At 45.4% G+C, this 23,522-nt stretch overlaps 1 protein-coding gene across 3 annotated transcripts in view; it reads left to right on the plus strand.

Annotated features, from left to right (window-relative positions):
* DISC1 (DISC1 scaffold protein) overlaps window positions 1-23,522 on the plus strand; it is a 361,524-nt gene that overhangs the window by 128,419 nt on the left and 209,583 nt on the right. For all 3 annotated transcript variants that reach the window (XM_081223881.1, XM_081223879.1, XM_081223880.1), the window contains exons 7-8: window positions 13,184-13,238; window positions 18,637-18,739. In XM_081223881.1, coding sequence (XP_081080007.1) covers window positions 13,184-13,238; window positions 18,637-18,739 — 158 coding nt within the window. The remainder of the gene's footprint in view (window positions 1-13,183; window positions 13,239-18,636; window positions 18,740-23,522) is intronic.

A 23,522-nucleotide genomic window follows, 5' to 3' on the forward strand; every position in this document is an offset into this window, starting at 1 on the left:
CTCTATAACAAAGTGAATCAGCTATACGTATACTTATATCCTCACATCCCCTCCCTCTTGCTTCTCCCTCCCACCCTCCCTATCCCACCCCTCTAGGTGGTCACAAAGCACCGAGCTGATCTCCCTGTGCTATGTGGCTGCTTCCCAATAGCTATCTGTTTTACATTTGGTAGTGTATATATGTCCATGCCAGTCTCTTTCTTCGTCCCAGCTTACCCTTCCCCCTCCCCGTGTCCTCAAGTCCATTCTCTATGTCTGCGTCTTTATTCCTGTCCTGCCCCTAGTTTCTTCAGAACCATTTTTTTTTAGATTCCATATATATGTGTTAGTATACAGTGTTTGTTTTTCTCTCTCTGACTTACTTCACTCTGTATGACAGATTCTAGGTCCGTCCACCTCACTACAAATAACTCAATTTCGTTTCTTTTTATGGCTGAGTAATATTCCATTGTATATATGTGCCACATCTTCTTTATCCATTCATCTGTCGATGGGCATTTAGGTTGCTTCCATGTCCTGGCTGTTGTAAATAGTGCTTCAGTGAACATTGTGGTACATGACTCTTTTTGAATTATGGTTTTCTCAGGGTATATGCCCAGTAGTGGGATTGCTGGGTCGTATGGTAGTTCTATTTTTAGTTTTTTAAGGAACCTCCATACTGTTCTCCATAGTGACTGTCAATTTACATTCCCACCAACAGTGCAGAGGGTTCCCTTTTCTCCACACCCTCTCCAGCATTTATTGTTGGTAGATTTTTTGATAATGGCCATTCTGACCGGTGTGAGATGATACCTAATTGGAATTTTGATATGCATTTCTCTGATGATTAGTGATGTTGAGCATCCTTTCATATGTTTGTTGGCAATCTGTATATCTTCTTTGGAGAAATGTCTATTTAGGTCTTCCGCCCATTTTGGATTGGGTTGTTCGTTTATTTGATATTGAGCTGCATGAGCTGCTTGTATATTTTGGATATTAATCCTTTGTCAGTTGCTTCATTTGCAAATATTTTCTCCCATTCTGAGGGTTGTCTTTTCATTCTGTTTATGGTTTCCTTTGCTGTGCAAAAGCTTTTAAGTTTCATTAGGTCCCATTTGTTTATTTTTGTTTTTATTTCCATTTCTCTAGGAGGTGGGTCAAAAAGGATCTTGCTGTGACTTATGTCACAGAGTGTTCTGCCTATGTTTTCCTCTAAGAGTTTTATAGTATCTGGCCTTACCTTTGGGTCTTTAATCCATTTTGAGTTTATTTTTGTGTATGGTGTTAGGGAGTGTTCTAATTTCATTCTTTTATGTGTAGCTGTCCAGTTTTCCCAGCACCACTTATTGAAGAGGCTGTCTTTTCTCCATTCTTGCCTTCTTTATCAAAGATAAGGTGACCATATGTGCGTGGGTTTATCTCTGGGCGTTCTGTCCTGTTCCATTGATCTATGTTTCTGTTTTTGTGCCAGTACCATACTATCTTGATTACTGTAGCTTTGTAGTATAGTCTGAAGTCAGGGAGCCTGATTCCTCCAGCTCTGTTTTTCTTTCTCAAGATTGCTTTGGCTATTCGGGGTTCTTTGTGTTTCCATACAAATTGTGCAACTTTTTGTTCTAGTTCTGTGAAAAATGCCATTGGTAGTTTGATAGGGATTGCACTGAATCTGTAGATTGCTTTGGGTAGTATAGTCATTTTCACAATGTTGATTCTTCCAATCCAAGAACATGGTATATCTCTCCATCTGTTTGTATCATCTTTAATTTCTTTCATCAGCATCTTATAGTTTTCTGCAAACAGGTCTTTTGTCTCCTCAGGTAGGTTTATTCCTAGGTATTATATTCTTTTTGTTGCAATGGTAAATGGGAGTGTTTCCTTAATTTCTCTTTCAGATTTTTCATTATTAGTGTATAGGAATGCAAGAGACTTCTGTGCATTAATTTTGTATCCTTTTGCAGTATATTTTGAAGAGGAGGCTGCCAAGGGTCCAGATTCACACAGCAGTAGTGTCCTGACATCTTTGATCACTTTTGGAAATGGGGCAGGGAGAGAAAAGGTTAACACGGATGGCCTGGGAGAGAGTGGGGCTTGGAGCCAAGTGTCCATGCAAGCAATGGAAAGGCAATGGAAAGGTGTGCAGCTGGGCAGAGCATGGGTCAGGGGTCCAAGCAAAAGAGAACACTGCCATTCCAGGCCAGTGAGTTCTCTCTATGTCCCACGGATTTCCTGGTGGCCCCTGAAAGGGATCGGAACAAACGGGTCTCTAAACACGGGCAACCCTGGGAGACCATCAGGCAACTGGCTCGAGTCAGAGAGGTGGGTAGCAGTTCCAAAGACAGGAGAGCAGAAGAGGAATTGCCAGAGGAGAGGACCAGCCAGCGCCATTGGAACAGGAAGTCTTGCTTATAAATGAAGGTGTGAACTAGGTGATGCTGGAGGTCCCTTCTGCATTTATCAATAGAACACTTTGCACATTCAGATTTTGTGAAATAGGTTAAAATAAACTGCTTTAAAAAAACCCCCAGTAATTCTGTTCCTCCTCGCCCCCAAGTAAGTTCCCCTGCAACCTTTCCTGGGCAGTCCATGACCATCCCCGCTGCGGTGCTCAGATTCTTTCTTTTCTAACACTTATGATGAGCAGGAACTAGACACGGATGGAGCTGAAATTGCCCTGCGGCCGCTGTTCAGAATTGGGAACTCACCATTGTGTCCTCCCATTTTCTTTGCAAAGTCATTGTCACAGGCAATGGGAAATATTAATCAAGGTACAACTTGGAAAAGATGGAAAGGGTTGGAAAAGAAGGAAAAGACTTGAAACTACCACCTATCTGGGTGGGTCCAGATGCCACTCACCCCGAAAAACAGGACCCTGACTTTTGTTTTTTGTTGGGTGTATTTGAGGAATTCAAAGCAGGAGTCTCATCTTAGTTACACATTTAAAAAAAACCTTTATTTTGTGCTGGAGTAAATTTATTAAGATTTAAAACAAACATAGAACAAAGGAGGGTGGGAAATGGCTATATATTTTTAAGTATTGCATTTTAATATTTTACAAATTCCCTGTGATTTATTTTCTTCAAGGAATTTACAACATTTATTATTATTATTATTTAGGTAGTTCATTTGGGAAGCTCGTAATATGTAGACTCATCCACTCCTCTTTTTTTTTTTTTTTTGTTTTGCGGTACGTGGGCCTCTCACTGTTGTGGTCTCTCCCATTGCGGAGCACAGGCTCCGGACGCGCAGGCTCAGCGGCCATGGCTCACAGGCCCAGCCGCTCCGCGGCATGTGGGATCTTCCCGGACCGGGGCACGAACCCATGTCCGTCCCCTGCATCGGCGGGCGGACTCTCAACCACTGCGCCACCAGGGAAGCCCCACGCCTCTTTTATATCTTAGGTATCTGATAAATTTTTTTCAACTGCAGCCTCATGGATTCTCAAAGATTGAAAAGACTGTAGCTGGTTCTCCTAGTGCTGTGACTCTGGGTTAGCTCTCGGCCTACGTGAATGCATGTGGCCTATTTTAAGAGCTTTTCTTCTGGTCAATTTCAATTTTTATTTTTCATTATTGTCAACTTGAGAACTGTCCTGCACTTAATTTCTGTGTAGTTTGGGTGTCTTCTGCAATCCTCTATTCCCTTTCACCAAATTTTCTTATTCCTGACATATCCCAAGAGTGTTTTCCTGTCTTCAGGGCATATGTTTTTAGTCCCTGCTTTAACTTTTCAGATGTTAAAGGAATACACCAAACTAAACTGTTTTTCAGACCTTGAGCTGACGGTTTTAAGCTCTTCCTGCAGAAGTAATTCAGTTTTGCTCAGAGAGACCCTTTCCCGGTGACTACAGTGAATACCCCCAGGTTGGGAACACCTGCTCATTGCTGGCTGGGACTTCAGTCAGTCATTAGCACATCTTTTCCAAGCTGCTAAAGGGCTGATTGATCTGCCCTGTGCTGCTGGGGAGGACCCAGACCAAAACCTCTAGGTTTCCTTTAGCTCCGTGCAGGGGGGCCTTGTGCCTTATATGTGAGGGTCATTTTTGTTACTGTGCTCATCCTGGCCGCCACTATCATAACTACTTTGTACATCCTTTTGGGCAAATTTCCTCAGCTTCCTCTTTGAGCAGTACTGATTATTGGTGTTTGATTCCTTATTCAGTTACTTGTTTAGTCAACTGGATTTTTTTTCTTGCTGTTTATTCATTTTGTTCATCAGCAGTCTATTTTTGCAGACTTTATCCAATAAAATGTGTAAATCTTTAACTTACCCACTGAAACTAAAATAGGAAATGAAATGTATAGTATTGCCCAGTTTCAGGGATCCGACTGATGTTTTGCTTTGTAAGCAGATTTTGAAAGAGCCTGAGAGAAACGTAAGGTTTAAACTGTGCCTGCAGCTTTATGTGAATATGCTTGTCCTTAGCAGGTAATTAAAGATGACTCAGAAAATCACAATGGACACAAAGCAGAAAGTAAAACCTTTTGGGTAAACTTCAGAATTATGGAAAGTATACATGTTTAGAAATGTAGAAGAAACAACATACATTAAAAAAAATTAGGATTAAATGGAAATGCAAGCATTTCTTTTAAAAACCCTGGGAAAGATGGGATATTAGTTATTAAGTAGTCAGAATTAGGGGGACAGTGATTGAAATGGAAATCTGATGTTGCCTTTGGATCCCTTAACAGAATAAACCCAGAGGCAGGATCGTATTCCCCCTGGATCAAATTGTAGTGTTTGAAGGATTGAACTCAACAGGAGTTGTGTGGAGAAAAGCTCTAGAGGCCCAAGAATTGAAATCTTTTCGAATGTTTAAATACATTTGGGTTATGACAATAGTTGAAAATCTGGTGCCATCTTGGTTACCAGTCTTCAGAAAATAAGAGGCCAGTATTTTGTTTTCTGATTGTGTGTAAAAAGTTATCTTTAAACAGCTTGGGAGGAAGGAGTAGATAGGAGCGTAGTTATGATCTAAACATAAGGCTGTTCTCTATTTTTGACTCCTGTTATTTTTATTTATTGGACAGCTAAAAGCTATTTCAGACAAATGTCTGTAAGTCAAAATGTTTTTGGCCTATGCATTATAGTTTCAGTTTGGAATAAAATTGTTTGAGAGGAGGTGAGAAAGAGCTGGTTGAATTAACACTTGGAATATTTGGATAAGCCAAATACCAGATTCATCAGTTCAGAATAAAGCTGTGATTCTTGATGGAACTGGACTTAGATGCAAGCTGTGACTCTGTAAAGTCGGGCAGCGTTTCTCAGTGGAGATGGGAATTGACAAGAGATGGCCTGGGACCAGGGTGTGTGTGTGTGTGTGTGTGTGCGCGCGTGCATGCCTGTGTGCACTATTTTATTCCTCTCAGCTAATTTGGGGAATTCTGCAAATTCAGTATTCGGGCTCTTTCCTCTGCTGTATCTTCACATCACACCTTGACCCCAGGAAGTCTTTTTTAAGAAATTGGAAATCCTTGTGTTTAATCTCTCTCTCTCAGCTATCCCTTCTAGGAGTGCTTATATGAGCTACATAGATGTATTTTATTAAAAAGAGTTTATGACCTAATCACATGTGACATCTCAGTGTCGGTTTGCTGAGTCAGTTGGAGAATTTGGACTTTACCACAAAGACTCAAAGGCAGCGGAGTGAAGTATCCTCGTTAAAGTTGAGACCCAGGATCCCTGAAATTCGGAGAAATATTCTGTAAGGGTATGAGTCACTAATGTGATCCAGATTCAGAGGAAGAATCAAAAGGCTAAAAGTGCAAGTATTTCTCTGGCCAATTTTGCTTTGGTTCTTTCATTTAATCTCCCCAGCTTGGGCCAGAGAGGAAAACATCCAATATATTAGTTAAAAATTCATGGGCTGATTTTTGTCAGATTACTCAGAAATATTTATTAGTCTAATATAGGTTTGGCTATTTGTAGAAATGATTTATTAAAAAATGTTTCTATACTTCATTCCACCCAAGGTCCCCAAAACATGAGCTAGCTGTTTGACGAGCATGAATCGGTCTGTCCTGTGCGTGGCTCCCATCCCCACTACTGAACTGCACAGAGATTCCGTGCTGTACCCAAGGTGACAAAGACGGCCCACAGGGGTGCCAGCCCTTGGTACAAATCTCTCTCCACTGCATGCAGCCTTTCCCAAGAGTAAATGTCTCAGACGGCCAGCTTGATAGCATTTACAGCCACAGAGAATGGCTTGCCTCTGATGACTACATGTGTCCCATCGTGCCTTTATGAGATCATCTGAAGCTTGGAGGAGTTCTTGGCCTTTTTGTTGTCTGTGCCCCATCTATGTCCCACTGGTGACATGTGATATTATCAGCTGTGAGGAGAGAAGGGTAGAAGGAAGGAAAAAGCCAAGCAGATAAAATCCTGCATTTCCTAGAGCCGTTTTTGCTGTCATTTTCTTAACCACTTGCCCCTGACAGAAGGTTAGAGGCCTGAGCAATAATTGGCAACGTTGCTAATGTCAAGGATATCTGTATATGTGTATGTATTTTAAATTGAGACCCAAGTAGCGTGTATGCCAGGGCAACTGTCATTTTGCCCTTTATGCCATTTCTAGTTTGCTTCAGTAACAATCTCTCATTCTTAAACTTATTTTTACTAAACAAGGCACAGGGGATGGAACTGGGGATGAGGACAGGGGACAGGGAGAAGACTGGAAAGGAAACTGACATGCCTCCTCCTGTAGCTTTTTGCTAAAATGGGACTTCAACACACGGCCAGGTATACACAGGCAGGAAGACAGATGGGCAATGGCCAGCAGACAGCAGACTTCCTGCACAATTCTGTTCTGAGGGCTGAAACCATCGTGTGTTGCTTAGTAAAAATGACAGTAAAAATGGCCTATATTTCTGCCTCTGTCACTAATGTTGTCTGGCATTTTACATGACCTGTTGTGTTTTTTAGATTCTCCAGATGTCTACAAATAACATAACATGAGCAAAAGAATCTTGAGTGGTAGAATAGTAAAGGATACTGGATGGTAGGACTGGGACGTTCTCAGAAAGAACCTGCTCCAGCTTCCTCGCTTTGCAGGTGAGGAAGTTCTGTAGAAAGTGAGCGGGGTGGTAGTGGAATTCTCTGTGTGCCATTACTATTCTTTTGTATCAAATGTTGGACAAGAGTAGCAATAGAGTTCGTCCTCCAAAGGCTTGTCTTTGGGGTGCGTGTGTGGTGGGCATCCTGGCTGTGGGTTTAATGCTGACGGCCGAGGCTGGTGCTGAGGGCAGTGGTGGCTGGCTTCCCGGGGGTGGGAACGAGCGTAACAAATGGGGGAAGAGCACATGGGCGGTTTCTTGAGGACGTGAACACAGAGGAGTCATCCAGGCCCCCTGACATTGCGGCCCAGAGCAGTGGAACTCCTGACTTGTTTTCCCATCCTGGGGTCTGTCCTGCACCGTGATGGGACCCCTGGCCTGCATGTCCAAGAACTATCCACCCCTTCCAGGTAGCCAGTGCTTGACCACTGCAGTGTGGTCCACCCTTCAGGAGCAAGGCCTTGAGAAGAGGCCCTGACAGGAAGCAGGCTCACAGCTCTTTGGGAAGGCACTTCTGGTCTTGGCTGCCTGGATCAGCTCTGGGTGGGTACGTACCTTTGACCCTGGGGATGCTTCACTCCAGGATTAAGGAGATCAGGCAGAGGCCTCTGTTGCTTGGCTCTATGAGAGGTGTTGAAAGTATACCTGTGAGAGAGTACGGGTTCAAGTTTCTTATAAGCCTTTGAGTTATGCTTCCCTAAGTGACAGAATCTGGAGAAACAGGGAGTAAAGAGTTAGTCGCTCTTAGACTAGGACATGGGATTCTGTAACCAAATAGTTACCCAATGCAGCTATAGGCTTTTGAGGAAGACGAGCAAGGTGCTCTAAGCACAGTCACTCTGAATTTGTAGAGTGACCCTCTGGTCTCGGCAGTTTATCAGCAGTGAGGGCTCACTTAGCATTGGCTGGAGGTGGGCTCCAGGCTGAGACCTCCGGGTGCCCTCTGCACAGCCATGGACCTTACTTGGGGCCCCTGGCTCTCCACGTGTCTCCCTTCCCTTGCCAGTCTGTAATAATTTGTTAGCGCTGCCACGACAAAGTAGTGCAGATGGGTGGCTCGGACACAGACGTTTATTGTGGTTAGATGTCCAAGATCAAGGTGACGGTGGGCGAGGGCTTTGAGTGAAGGATCTGTCCCAAGTCTCTCCTTGGCTTGCAGATGACCATCTTCTCCCTGTATCTTTTCACACCGTCTTTCCTCCACGTGTGCTTCTGAATCCAAATTTCTCCGCCAGTCATATGGGCGCGGGACCCACCCTAGCAACTCATCTTAACTAGTTACATTTGCAGCGACCCTGTTTCCAAGTAAGGTGACATTCTGAGATATGGGGGGTTAGGACTTTAACACAATTCAACCCGTACACAGTCTATGAAAAGAAACCATCCAAAACAGATAAGTCAAAGAGGGCAGGACTTCTAGGAGATGGGATTTAGATGCACTTAAGTAGTCAGCCTGGGCTCCCTGAGGGGTTAGAGTAGAGTAAGCACTGGAAGGTAGGAGGGAGTTGGTCTGGTGTGTGTCTAGGTGGGGGGGCGGCAGAGCATCCAGGCAGAGGGGTCTGCGCCAGCCGAGGTGGATTCGAGGCGTGTCAGGAGGCCTCCGTGGCCGGCCAGAGCGAGCAAAGGAGGTTGTCGTAGGAGACGCGGTCAGACGAGGTGATGGGAGATGGGCCGTGTTGGTGCTCGTTGGATGTGGCTTTACCTGGGTGCATTAGAGAAGGGATTTGCACTGCGGTGCTTGAGAAGTCTCACTCTGGCTACAGGCTTAAGAATAAACTGTAGAGGGGTGAGGGCAAAAGCAGGGGACCAGTTCAGAGGCCACTGCAGCATTTCAGAAGAGGGTGTCCATGGCTTGGGCCAGCGTGGTAGCAGCAGAGGTGCTCCTCCGGTTGGACTGTTCTTCCTCAGAACTGTTTCTCACCCTGAGTCATTGAACCCAAATTGTCTGGCTGATATTCTTCCCTATAAATGTCTCGTTCTGGCCCTTGGCCAAGTCTTGGCTTGTACTATTTAGATTAGTTACTATGACTGACTTCAATTCCACTTCCCTTCTACTTATTGCTGGAAAGCAGTCTGTACCTCCCCATATGGAATGTTTTATTATTGATATTTTTGACATCCATGGTAGTGTTTTTCTTGTGATATGGCAGGAGGATTTATGGGAGCCCCTTTGCACACCTAACCTGAAGCTAAGGCACTTGTGAGCTTCTGCACTAACCCAATGGCCCCATAATCATTTTTTTAAAACTCAAAGACATTCTCACATACAACTTTCCTATAACCACCTGTGTAGTCTTTAGCGCCTACACTGCAAGACAAGAATATTTACACTCGGGCTTCCCTGGTTGCGCGGTGGTTGAGAGTCCACCTGCCGATGCAGGGGACGTGGGTTCGTGTCCCGGTCCGGGAAGATCCCGCATGCTACGGAGCGGCTGGGCCCGTGAGCCATGGCCGCTGAGCCTGTGTGTCTGGAGCCTGTGCTCCGCAACGGGAGAGGCCGCAACAGTGAGAGGCCCACATACCACAAAAAAAAGAGAATATTTACACTCTATGGTTGGAGGGGCTCTCAGTCTCCCACTTGGGTGGGTTGAAAATGAAACCATCTATTAGTCTGAAGCAAACAGAAGAGCCATCTTGTCTCTTGTCGTCCGGTGGCTGCCACACAGTGTATACTTTTCTTCTTTGGACCCTGGAGCACCAGTGTGTAGAATCTTTTTTTTTTTTTTTTTTTTTTTTGTGGTACACGGGCCTCTCATTGCTGTGGCCTCTCCCGTTGAGGAGCACAGGCTCTGGATGCGCAGGCTCAGTGGCCACGGCTCAGGGGCCCAGCCGCTCCGTGGCATGCAGGATCCCCCCGCACCAGGGCACGAACCCGTGTCCCCTGCATCGGCAGGCGGACTCTCAACCACTGCGCCACCAGGGAAGCCCAGTGTGTAGAATCTTAATAACACATGTGATTAACCGTACTATTAAAAATGGAAAATCCCAAATGTATTAGTTTGCTAGGGCTGCCATGACGAAGTACCACAGACTGTGGAGCTTAAACACAGTTCTGGAGGCTGGAAGTCCGAGATGAAAGTGTGGGCAGCATTGGTTCCTTCCGAGACCATGAGGGAAGGATCGGCTCCAGGCGTCTCTCTTTGGCTCGTAAATGACCGTCTTCTCCACGTGTCTCTATGTGTGAGGCTGGGAAAGCCTATTTATAAGATACTATTATTCTTATTATTTTAAATCAGTTGATTTTTTATTGAAGTATAGCTGATTTACAATGTTGTGTTAGTTTCAGGTGTACAGCAAGGTGATTCAGTTATACATATATATCAATACATTCTGTTTCAAACTCTTTTGCCATATAGGTTATTACAAGATACTGAGTAGAGTACCCTGTGCTATACAGTAGGTTCTTGCTCTTTATCTATTTTATATATAGTCGTGTTTATGTGTTAATCCCAAATTGCTAATTTATCCCTCTCCCCCAACTTTCCCCTTTGGTAACCATAAGTTTGTTTTCTAAGTCTGTGAGTCCGTTGCTGGTTTGTAAATAAGTTCATTTGTATCTCTTTTTTTAGATTCCACATTAAAAAAAAGATACTATTAAATATAGGATCAATTTTGTGGAAAACCGTTTATTGAAAAGGTATTAGTTGAATGAACTCCCGTGAGCCTGGCAAAGGCTGTGCATTTCTGCCCAAGTTTGGAGGCCTGACAGCACCAGCACAGAGTGGTGCTGCTACTAGAATCAATAGGGGCCCATCTCGGGTATCCTTTGCCCACCTCTCCCCAGCAGTTCCAGCATCTTGGTCAGCTCCCCACTCTAGATGTTAGCCTGCCCTTCAGACCTACCTCCCTTCAAAAGACCCAATCTCCATGCAGCCAGTGTCTAGGATTCTCCAGGCAGGATCCCACTGTTCCCATCGATCACACTGATTTTCGTCATACTGCGACTCCTGGATTCAGAAAAACCTGCTGCCCCATGCCCTGCTGTTTGTCATCTGGGCTGACCTCCGCTTCCCTGGGACACCCTCCTCTGCTGAATGTAGCTCTAAAGTGGGGATGACTTTGCTTAGAATGTACCTGCACCAGTTTCAGGGCATTTGCAAATGAAATGAGCTTGCTTGTGCTCAGAAATCACAGATTGGTGGAGGTGCTAACATTCAAAACCAGTTCTTAGAGCTGAAGAAATCAACAGCAATCAGCAAATTGGCAACCTAGCTCTGATGCTTTGCAACCCCTGCATAGGAGCTTTTCCTGACACCCCCCAAGACCCCAGAAAACCTGACCTTCCCCTTTTGCAGCTCACAGGTTAACTAAGTGACCTCTTCCCTTCTAGTACCTGTAACTTTTATTTTGAAGGGGGGCACCCATCTAGCAGCATTGAGGAGTTGAGGGCAAGAACCTTGCCTTCACGCTCCAAGTTTCTAACTTACAAGGTGCCCTATAGATAAGGGGAGAGTTAATGCGTTTGTGAAGGAATGAATGAGTGCAGAGCTCTAGATCAGATGCCCTCACCGCTCTTCCTTTCCTTGCTGACTTCTGTCACTCTGTGCAGCCCTTAGACCTCACGCATTTTGCTGAAGGTGCCTGCCTGGTTTGTCGCACTCAGTGTTTCTTCCTCTGAATCCCTTCTCACATTTTTGCTCAGAACAACATTCCCATAAATTTTGTCTTAATTATTGGCACATGAACTAGTCTTTGTGTGTGCCTGGGAAAGCCTATTTATAAGATACTATCATTATTATTTTTTAAATTAATTTACTTTTAACATTGAAGTATAGTTGATTTACAATGTGTTCGTTTCAGGGGAACAGCATTTAGCTGATCAAAATGCCATGACTTTTCCAGAACAAACCCCCGTTTCTTTCCTATTGCTCTCCTGCTTAGAAATGGTACGATTTCCCATGGGCTGTGGGCTAAAGCTCAGAACTCCTTAGCCTGGCATTCAATACTGACTATGGATAGTCCTTTATATTCCTTTAAAAATTATTTTAGTTGTAAATATCCCAAACACTTTGAAAAATATGACAGATTCTCATTTACCTACCATGGAGATTAAGCAAATACTAGCATTTTCCCCACTTATTTTCCTAAATAAATAAACAAACAAACATCACAGAGTCAGGTAGACCTCCTGTTCCTGTCCCTGCCCCCATCACTCCCCTTTTTACCTTTATCTCTCACAATTCACCCTTGTGAACCACTGGCCAGTTGGATTCATCTTCCTGAAATTTCACTCTCCCTCCTTTACCTTTGAGGCCCAGTTCACTTTCCACCTCTTCCATGGAGCTTTCCCATCAATCCCCTAGTTTTCTAAATCGCTACACAAGTTATTGTCCTATTGCTCACTTGGGGACAATATGCTGCCTGTGACAGTTCTGATGTAGCAGTTTGATTCTAGTACTGGGTTTCTATTCCCCTTATCGTAACTTTTCCATGTAGCTTCTATTATAGATGATTGCGTATACTTCTTCTCCTTTAGATAACAACGTGGGGAATAAAGACTGAGTGTTAGTTTCATTCACTCATTTGTTCATTCGTTCATCCTGCAGATATTGACTGAGTGCCCATCTATAAGCTCCAGGAATTATTTTAAGCAGTGAGGATACAGGAGCGGACTCAAGAGGATGTGGGCAGCTGCTGCAATTGTGGAGCTTTTATTCCAAAGTGGGGAGAGAGAAATTACCTGAGTAAATAAATATGTGAAGATGCATAGTGCTAAGGAGAAAAAAGAAGCAGGGAAAAGCTCGGAGCCTATTGGTTGAATTGCACAGGAAACCCAAATAAATACTACTGGATTACCTGCCTGTGAAACAGTACCCTGTGTAGACCATCCTTCTTGGAAGGTAGTGGTAGGAATGTAATTGAATCCTTTGCTGCCAGGAGCACATCTGGATTGTTCATTCTGTCCGTAGAAGTGCACTATAGAAACGAGAATAGGTTTTAATACCAGCCTAAGGAGAGCATAATTAGGGAGGGAAAAATCTGCTTCTTAGTAACCTATTAATTATAGTCAAATGGAACCAATTTGGCATTGTCTTTGCTACTGTTCTTCTTCAGCCATTAGGCTGATGCAAGGTTCACTGTTTCTCAGTGTTCCTACATGTGGTGGGACTGAACTGTTACCAAGAAGACCAATGTCCTCTTTCTAATTCTTCTAGCCTCCAGGAAAGGATAAAATCCCTCAACTTGTCACTTAAAGAGATCACTGCTAAGGTAAGTACCTTTCCATGCCCACTTTCTAAAGAAGTCTCTGAAGTTTTCTTTGGACTTAATTTCATGTCAGAGAACACCTGGGCTCTGGACAAAACACAGACCTGGCAAAGCCATTCTGCAGGCCAAGCGATGAGCCAACCAAAAGAGCCAGGGCCGAGGGCTGCTCCCATGGTGGAGGGCCTGACTGTGGTGCCTAGGGGCTGACTTCTTTGGCCTTTGCTTCAGAAGGAGCTGCAGTGTTGGGGAAGGGAAGATGATTGCTGCTGTGCAGTCGAATGCCTTTGCTTGAAAGGCTTCCAGGATGGGAGTGAACTGAGAAGTTAATTACATTTCCTTCGGGAAGGGCAGGGTTCAGGTTTTTCACAAACAGACTGGGAAGTGGTTTAGTAGATGATTATCCTTTGTTTTTCAAAGTTAAATTGACTTCAAAATCATTTTGCCTATTTTATCTGCTATCTGTACTTCATTTCAGACCTTGGTTTGTGTAGTGATAGAGGTTATTCCCTGGGAGCACGTAGTCAATTCACTTAAATAGTCTGTGTCTGGTTAGTTAGGATAATCACAGTTTGCAAAACAAAACCCTTCCTAGCAGAGATACTTAAACCCCATGACTCATTGCCAAACTGTGAAGTAGGATCAGTTACCCTGTGACTTATTAGTAGAGGTGAGGCTGAGAACTAGGTCTTAATCATTAATGATTTGTGTTAGGTTTGGGAACCAGGGTGGTTATAAGATAGTTGAAATGTGAAAAGAACAGGTTTCTGAGCAGAGAGCAAAGCAGACAAGAGTCTGTTGGCCTGGAAGGAAGCTTTTCTTGTTCTCGGTTCCCTGGGGAAGAGAGCAGGAAGACCTGCTGGGATCTTGGAAACCCTAGCTGAGCCGAGATGGGGGATGTGTTGTTGGCAAAAATGTCCACAGTGGCTCTGGTCCTTTTCCCAGCGTTTGTGTCTAATTCGTTTCTGAAAAAAACATTAAATGATTTTGCTGAAAATCACACAGCAGCAGTTTGATGGGCAGTTCTGCCCTGCATGGAAGGAGAGCTTCCTGTGAGGACTGTCTTGCCGGTTAGTTGGACGGTGTTGGGCCCTGGAACCGCGGAATGCTTGAAGCCCGCCCTGCCTTCCTGGAGAACCAGAGAACCGCCCAGGGGTGCTTACCCAGAGAGGAAGGGCAGGACGAGACTCAAGGCCGTGCGGGGACCTGAATCTGCAGGCAGAACTCGGGAAAGGGCCTTACCTCAGGCTCCCAGGCTGAGTTCGGCTGAGACCTCGCCCCCTGCCCAGCTGCAGGTCAAGGACGACTGGCTTGGTTCACCAGTTTTGTCTAAACTTTTTTTTTTTAATTTATTTTATTTTTGGCTGCGTTGGGCCTTTGTTGCTGCGTGCGGGCTTCCTCTAGTTGCAGCAAGCGGGGGCTACTCTTCGTTGCGGTGCGCGGGCTTCTCATTATGGTGGCTTCTCTTGTTGTGGAGCACGGGCTCTAGGCGCATGGGCTTCAGTAGTTGTGCACATGGGCTCAGTAGTTGTGGCTCGTGGGCTCTAGAGCGCAGGCTCAGTAGTTGTGGCACGTGGGCTTAGTTGCTTCGCGGCATGTGGGATCTTGCCGGACCAGGGCTCGAAACTGTGTCCCCTGCGTTGGCAGGCGGATTCTTAACCACTGCGCCACCAGGGAAGCCCCACCAGTTTTATTATACGAGGCAGGAGGGGATGCTGGAGAGCAGACCTGAATTTCTGCCTTATAAGTGCCGGTGATGTAGCCCACTGGCATTCGTGCCCTATCTGCCACTGTGACCTCCAGGTGGAGCCAGTAGGGAGGTGAGGCGAGACCAAAGCTTCCTGTAATGGGGGAGGTGGTGGAGGTATCCTCCTGAATTTCCTACTGTAAATTGTGCCATTTATCAGGTGTGTCCTAATTTCTGTGTAGTATTAAGATGTGGAAGGACTCTTGGGTTTGGGTTTATTGAGCATCAGACCCTACAAATGAGTCTGTATCCCAGCAGTGAGGATGCAGGTGTGCATAATACGTAACACAGACGGTGTTTATCTGTGTGTGCTTTCTATGACATTTTTTTTTATTTTTTATTTTTTTGAGGTACGCGGGCCTCTCACTGTTGTGGCCTCTCCCGTTGCGGAGCACAGGCTCCGGACGCGCAGGCTCAGCGGCCATGGCTCACGGGCCCAGCCGCTCCACGGCATGTGGGATCTTCCCGGACTGCGGCACGAACCCGTGTCCCCTGCATCGGCAGGTGGACTCTCAACCACTGAGCCACTAGGGAAGCCCTCTATGACATTTTATATTGTGTACACACACATGTAGACATATGCACACGACCTTGGGATTTGTTGATCATCTCCAGCTACTGTGGCTCAAATGCCAGAAGTGGTTTGTTTTGTTTTCATCCTTTCTCTAATACATTTACAAAAACTTACAATTCCCTTGCTTTTCCATAAAATTAAGGAATTCATGCCTAAGATTTTAAAGTGTAAACTTAAAAGCTCTATTTGATAATGAGTTCCTCAGGGTCCAATTTAATTTGGAATTAAAAAGGAGATGCAGATTTTCTGGGGCATGCGTGCATGCGCGCGTGTGTGTATATAGGTGGGTGTGTACATGTGCACATACATGAATGTGTGTGTATGGGAGGGGCATATGTTAGTCTACAGAGAATTAGAACAAAACTGCCCAGTCACACGCAACAACTTTCTCTCCCCTCTGGACTGGTGACCTTGAGGTAAAAGTCGCAGTTTGGCCCAGTTTTCTTTCTTCAGTGAATTAGACACAGTAATCTGATATTCTTTCAAATCCTTCCTCAAAGAGAGCTGGCACCTGCCTTCCACTCATTACATTTTTTCAACTCTTATGGTTTCCCCAAACCAAAGGTAATTAGGGGATAAATGAGATGGAAGAAAGCATTGGAAATAAATGGGGTATCCGGAGGTTGTTAGATATTAGATTACATCCAGCAGTGCCTGAAAGAATGTACATTGCAATTTAATAAGAAGATTTAGAGGTGGTTTCATATTAATAGTGACAGCTTGCTCAACAGAAGAGAAACGGACCCAGTTATGATTAAGAGAGACTGCGAGCTAAAACCAGAAATACTGGATGTACTTGGATGAGGCACAACAATTGTGGCTGGTGTTACGGAGTTGACAGAAATGTCCTGGGACTTCTGGTGACAGGCTTAGACCAATGGGAAGAGTCGTGCCCATCCCTGGCCTTGAGCCCGTGAGACTTAGCCGGGGCGGGTGTCTGGAGCACCTTCCTTAAACTCCCGGTCCTGACACCCTGACAAACCTCAGGACTGTTGAGAGGGGGTCTCCAGATGAATGACTTCGGATGATGGTTGCTCAGCTCTCCTGGTATGAGCTTTGGGGTAGAGGCCTCCACGCCGTCTCCTTCACACAGGAAGTAAGTTTTATAAAGAGATGTGGGAAATTACAGCCGCTTAATGGAAAAGAACATGTTGAAGGCCATGGGGGAAATGGTGTCACATTTTAGGCAGGATGGGTGAGGTCTGCGTTGATTCTAGAAACAATCTCCATTTCAGTCTGAGGTACCCAAAGCATTTCAAGTTGATCGTATCTAGCAAGATCTGGAAACTTCTGGGGAGATTACATTTTCTCTGGGCTCTGTGTCGGAATGGAATTTTAGACTGTTAGCAAGAAAAGAGGGATGCTGGGCTTCCCTGGTGGCGCAGTGGTTGAGAATCTTCCTGCTAATGCTGGGGACATGGGTTCGAGCCCTGGTCTGGGAAGACCCCACATGCCACGGAGCAACTAGGCCCATGAGCCACAACTACGGAGCCTGCGCATCTGGAGCCTGTGCTCCACAACGAGAGAGGCCGCCACAGTGAGAGGCCCATGCACCGCGATGAAGAGCGGCCCCCGCTTGCCACAACTAGAGAAAGCCCTCGCACAGAAATGAAGACCCAACACAGCCAAAAAAATAAATAAATAAACAAATGTAGGGTTTAAAAAAAAAAAAGAAAAAAGAAAAGAGGGTTGCTTCTAGGTAACATCCTTTGTGGGCGCCCCCCAAAATGTCTCCACATATGTGTTCATTGTTATTCAACTGTGCTCTGTGCTTTTGTTGCACTGGAGGTTTTTTTAGGTAGCTCCTTAACCTGAGTATAGATAGCAATTGAATATGAGGTTTCTGCTTTAAATAAAAGAAAAAATTGTGATAGTTTAGCTTCGAACAAATACAAAATGACCTAAGACATCTGGAAAAAGAAACTGAGATTTAAGATTTTTTTTAAAAAAAAAAACAAGAAACATGTAGGAAGTGAAATGATAAAACCTGCAAACCTCCTTGAGATCTACTTGTCTCTTTTTTCAAATCTGACATCCCAGCAAGTATCTGCCCTCGAGTATTATCAGACAACGTCAACTAGGAATGCTCTGCCCTTGATTGTAACATCTGTGTACCATTTTTTCCTGCCTACTACGTGTTAGACACAGATCAAAATCCCTGCTCCCATAGCACGTATCCTATCCAGAAAGGCAATAAAAGAACAAGGGAAGAAAGACAGTGTGTCAGCTGGAGAGAGCGCTATGGATAAACATCCAGCAGGGGACAGGTGGAAGGGGAGGGAGGGCCGAGGGCTTGCTGTTTTTTTGTGGGTAACCGGCAAGGCCCTTCTTCCCAGGGCAGAGCCCTGAGGGCTGTGAGTGAACTGAGTCACCAGGGACAAGCTGAACCAATCAGAAGGAAGGAGTAAGAATGCAGAGGCCCCGGGAGGGAGCAGGCAGAGGGCTGGAGTTATTTTAGTTTGTGGTTGTGCTCTGTTGTGCGAGTGCATCTCAGTTTTGTGTTCAGGTGTGTGAGAGCTGTAGGATCTATGCTGGGAATATGCCAGTGCCTGCTTTATTTAGCCCTTCCTCCCTCCCTTCCCTTCTTCCTTCTTTCCTTTATGCATTGCTTGCTTTTTAAGAACTCTCCTGTAGTTACTCTTTTTTTAAAAAAAATTATTTATTTATTTATTTATTTATGGCTGTGTTGGGTCTTCGGTGCTGTGCGCGGGCTTTCTCTAGTTGCGGCGAGAGGGGGCTACTCTTCGTTGTGGTGCGTGGGCTTCTCACTACGGTGGCTTCCCTTGTTGTGGAGCATGGGCTCTAGGTGCATGGGCTTCAGTAGTTGTGGCATGCGGGCTCAGTAGTTGTGGCTTGTGGGCTTCGTTGCTCCGTGGCATGTGGGATCTTCCCGGACCAGGGCTCGAACCTGTGTCCCCTGCGTTGGCAGGCGGATTCTTAACCACTGCGCCACCAGGGAGGTCCCCAGTTACTCTTTATCACCCCCTTTATTACTTATAAACCCAGGAATCTGTCTGGCGCTCTGGTGCCCTCTGACTTTTACGTAAATACATGATGACTCATGGCTGTCTCTCTCCCTCTAGGTGTGTATGAGTGAAAGACTCTGCAGTGCCCTGAGGAAGAAAGTTAACGATATTGAAACCCAACTGCCGGCGTTGCTTGAAGCCAAAGTGCTTGCCATCTCAGGTACCTGGGGACAGAGGGACCATGGAGGCAGTTGGAGCGAGTGATGACAACCGCCGCATCCGTATCTTGTCTTGGATTAACGTTCTACCTGTAACTGATGTCATGCTCAACAGCTCAAAGCCTTTCTGGGGAGTTTCACTACAACCCATGGGATAGATGGGCGGCGTGCTTTTCCCTATAAGGGATGGATAAGACTCTTAAAAATACACATGCACACATCATATAAGATAGTTATTCGTGTAGGTGCCATAGTCTGGACTTGCAGTTCCTGTTTCTTTAAGAGTTTAGAGACTAGATACTCCGGATGCCATACAATTCTAGCCGACGTTTCTACAGCTTTATGTGTATCTGGAGAAGCTCAATGAGGGTTATCGGGTGTGATCAGCCCCTTCCTCTGCAGAAGGAGTGATAAGAGGAGATAAGCTGAGGTACTCAGAGTAACAATCTAGTCATAGATTATAGATTTTTGGAGGGTACTCAGTAGATTATTCTCCTTCCTTAAGCCGGGGATATCTTTTCCCATTAATCGGTAGGCTGAAGACACAAGCCTCTGAAAATAGCATCTTACTCCATCACCTGAACAGTATTTTTGAACATTCCTCTGCATTGGTTATTTTATTTTATTTTCACATCAGCTCTATCAAGTAGGAGGGAGAGATCCTGCAATGCTGAGGAACAGAGGGGGAGATTGAGGCCCTGGGGTGTGTCCTCTGGTGAAGTTCACTCCATCAGCTAAGCAGTGATAGATTGGAGGCTAGAGTCCAGGTGTGATAGATGGATTCTTAGCCCAGTTATATGTAATGTCAGCCTCCAAGGATTCTGAGTTGTACAGGTTGAATGAATCCACAGCTCATCAGCGTCGGAAGAATCATAAAAAGTTAATGAAAAGGTATAATAATTACATGTATGGGTTTTAAATGGCATTTTAAGAAGGAATACAATAATCGGAAGCTTCTGCTTTTCAGATCATTAAACAACTAATGTCGGCAGCTAACGAGCAGTTTGGCGCCCGGCGCAGTCACACGTGTTATTTACAACCCACAGCACACGCGCATGTGAATGTGGGACTTGACTCTTCACAGCTTCACATGCCATGTACTTGGAATTACAACCCCACCTGATAAGAGGGAAAAAGAAGACTGAATACAGTCTTGCTTCTGAGTTAGGGTTTTTGCCTTTCTTAATCAATGTATCTTTCCTGGGAATACAGGTGGACGTGTCTGTATTAAGCCCCAGGGAGGAGATGCATCATTCGAGCAGAAGGGGAACCCGCTCTCAAATGTGAATAATTTCCTGTTAGGATCCCAGGGAAAATTCTTTTTTTTTTAAATTTTTTAAATTTTTTATAAATTTATTTATTTTTGGCTGCGTTGGGTCTTCATTGCTGCGTGCAGGCTTTCTCTAGTTGTGGCGAGCAGGAGCTACTCTTCGTTGTGGTGCATGGGCTTCTCATTGCGGTGGCTTCTCTTGTTGTGGAGCATGGGCTCTAGGCGTGTGGGCTTCAGTAGTTGTGGCACAGGGCTTAGTTCCTCCGTGGCATGTGGGATCTTCCCGGACCAGGTCTTGAACCCGTGTCCCCTGCATTGGCAGGCGGATTCTTAACCACTGCGCCACCAGGGAAGCCCCAACAGGGAAAATTCTTAACATGGTATCTTGCATACGGGGCCTGGGTTTTCTGTGTAGTTCTTAGATCAGCTGGGAAATTGGTGAGGCCTAATCGGATGAGGGAGTTAACTGGGGTGGGAACTCACCTCCCGACCCCCCTTTTTCCTGGTCACTCTTGAGCCCCTTGGGGAACAGGGCTTTCAGTCAACGGGCTGCCCCATGGGTTGGGCTAGTGGCAGGCGGGTCATCATTAACTTCTGCACGTAATGCGATTTCTGTTTCCTTTTGAGCTATGCTGCACAGCAGGGAAGGCCCGAGGAGGGAAAAGGTACTTCCCTTAGGGTGCTGAGGGTGCTGATGTTTTGGTACCTTCAGAATGGCAGACCCTCACTCTGCTAGACAAAAGCCACAACCACAAACCTCTCCAAGTGAGGCCTATTTTGGGTTCTCTGTGTAGATGCTGGGACAATGCTGTTGAGATTCTCAGAAGCCCTGTTGAATGGAGAGGATCTTATGGGATACCCTTAGGTTCTTAGAGGGCCTTTCATCTGTCTGAAAGTTTCTAGATCTCCCATCCTGGATTTGATCGATGGACTGAGGTCTTTTCTTCATTTGAGAATCATCTGCTCTCTGCAGAGACGGGGAATAAGAAACAGTTTTATTTTAAAACTTTATTTTTATTTTAAATATAAAGTCCTGGCTCCTTTATATTTAAATGTATGTGCTTTAACTCATCTCTCTTTTCTTGCGCTTGATCACAGGCAGCGACCAGAAGCCAGTGGGCACTTCTGTATCCTGCCTGGAAATCTCTTTGGCTGTATGGTTAACTTCACTAGGAATTGTTTTCTATATTGTCTGGCTGATAATGCTACCAGACTTTCTGTCACTATATTATAGGGGTCCCTTTTCCTCTGGCTTCCAATAATACTTTTCTTGCTTTCCTTTCAGCCTTCACTGAGGCCTGCCACCTGGTCCCAAAGTCAGCTCCTCAGGTTGTAGGGTTTGTAGCAGCAGCATTCTATTTTCAGATGCCAACATCTGTCCTCGTTAGTGATTGCTGCATAATGAACTACTTCAAGACTTAGCGGCTTAAAACATCACCAATCACTTATTTTGCTCGTGAACCTGCTATTTGGGCAGGGGGTGGGAGGGTCAGCTAGGGCGGGGCAGCTGGGGCTGGAGAGTCCCCTTCCAGGACTCCTGTGACTAGCAGGTTGGTCTGTCTCTCTGTCTGTTGGTTCTTCCACGTTGGTTCTACCATGTCTGTTGGTAACGTCACTATCGCCAGCTTGGCTTCATCACAGCATGGCTGCTGGGTTCTAACAGTGAGTGTCCCAAGAGATAAGACATGGAAGTTTCTTATTTCTTAAGGCCTGGACTCAGAAACTGGCATGAATCTCTATTAATAGGTGATAAATTACCCCCAAACTTTGTAGCTTGAACAACAACCATTTATTGTATCCCACGGTTTCTGAGGGTTAGGAATCCAGAAGCAGTTTAGCTGGGTGATCCTAGCTCAGGATCTCTCCCGAGGTTGCTGTCCAGATACAGGGCGGGGCTGGAGTTATCTGAAGGCTTGATGGGGCCTGAAAGATCTGCTTCCAAGCTCATTCACTTGGCTGTCGGCAGAGGGTCTTGGTTCATTGCCACGTGGGCCATGCCGTAGGGTGCTCATGACACGGTCACTGATTTCCCCCAGAGCAAGTGATCTGAGAGTGAAAGCAAACAGGACAGAAGACACAGTGCCTGTTGGACCTTAGTTTCCAAACTCGCACAATCATCTCTGCATTAGTGACTAGAAGGGAATTGCTAAGTCCAGCCCACACTCAAGGGGAGGGGAGACAGATGCCACCCCAAGGGAGGAGCATTAAAGAATCTGAAGGGCACATTTTAAAACCATCACAGCTGCCATTTTATTTTATTGCTGGAGCAGTCCTGGGGCCCTGGTTCAAGAGAAAGGGACACAGGGGACAGCTGTCAGTGGGAGGGTTGCAGAGAGTTTGGGGGCCATGTTTTACAGTGTGCCACAGTGACTTAGGAGCCCGTAGGAGCCTGTGAACTAAAGATGTGGACAGGTTTTCAGCCACAGGTAATGGCATCAAGCACCTGAGTGCCAGGCCTGGCTCTAGGTACTGAGGGTGCAGCAGTGGACAGGACAAGAACCCCTCCTTTATAATAATTACGCAGTAGAGTGGAACGAGATATGCCTGGACTGGCTGTGGTGGAAAAACATGGCTGTGTTTTGAGGGGGAAGTGCAGTTGAGATTGACTCCGGTGTAGGGTCAGTACTGTGGTAGGAATTAACTAGTCATCATTGGTTAGGACCTGGTTGTCCAGGGCTCTATACAGCAGGCTAAGGGTAAACGTATCTAGGAGCAGCGATAATTTATTTTCAAGCAAGGCAAGGACATGATCAAAGCCAGACTTTAGGAAGCCCGGTCTGCAATGGGGTACACAGTGGGATAGAGGTGGGAATGTCTGGGGCTGGAACTCACTGACTTAACTAAGATGCTATCAGTGAAAAAGGGAGAGAAGAAGGCTAGTGTATGAAATCTTATATGGATGCTTAGAAGAGCTATGGTGGCATTAATATAGCCTGTTGAATGTGGTATAATATACATTAAGAAAACCTAGAAAGCTCATCATTTCTTTTTAAGTGTAGGTCATATGAGACAAGAACACAGACAATGGTAATACATCAAACGCAACAATCCTCTAGATTTTATTTCACGATATATAGTGGATTCTCCATGGAACTCTCAGTCCACTTCTTCGCCGCCGCTCCTGTGGCTTTCAAAAACTCCAAGGAACCTAGATTTCTCCCCAGTCTTCATTCACCTACACAACTCTTGACTAAACTGTATCTTATTCATCTCTTTTCTCTCCCTTCTCTGTTTCTGCCTTAACTCGTGTGATGTTTGGCAGAGAATAGCTTGGTTGAAAGCACACACCCATCTTTCATCACTGTGGACAGGTAGGTACTGTTGTCATTGTCCATCCTAGAGAAGGTCATCCCCCCATGTCTGTGCATAGTGGCTTAGAATGGGGAGCTGACCAGGGCTGACAGGTCTCTTGGTTCTTGAGAGCAGAGGCCACACTGCGTAGCAGACAGAAGCTTTGACTTTGGAATCTGAGAGGTCTGTGTTCAAGCCCAGCTTAATCAGCACTTGGCTGGGTG

This window comes from Mesoplodon bidens (genome assembly GCF_964165515.1).
Source record: "Mesoplodon bidens genome assembly, chromosome: 1".
Taxonomy (NCBI): Eukaryota; Metazoa; Chordata; class Mammalia; order Artiodactyla; family Ziphiidae; genus Mesoplodon; species Mesoplodon bidens.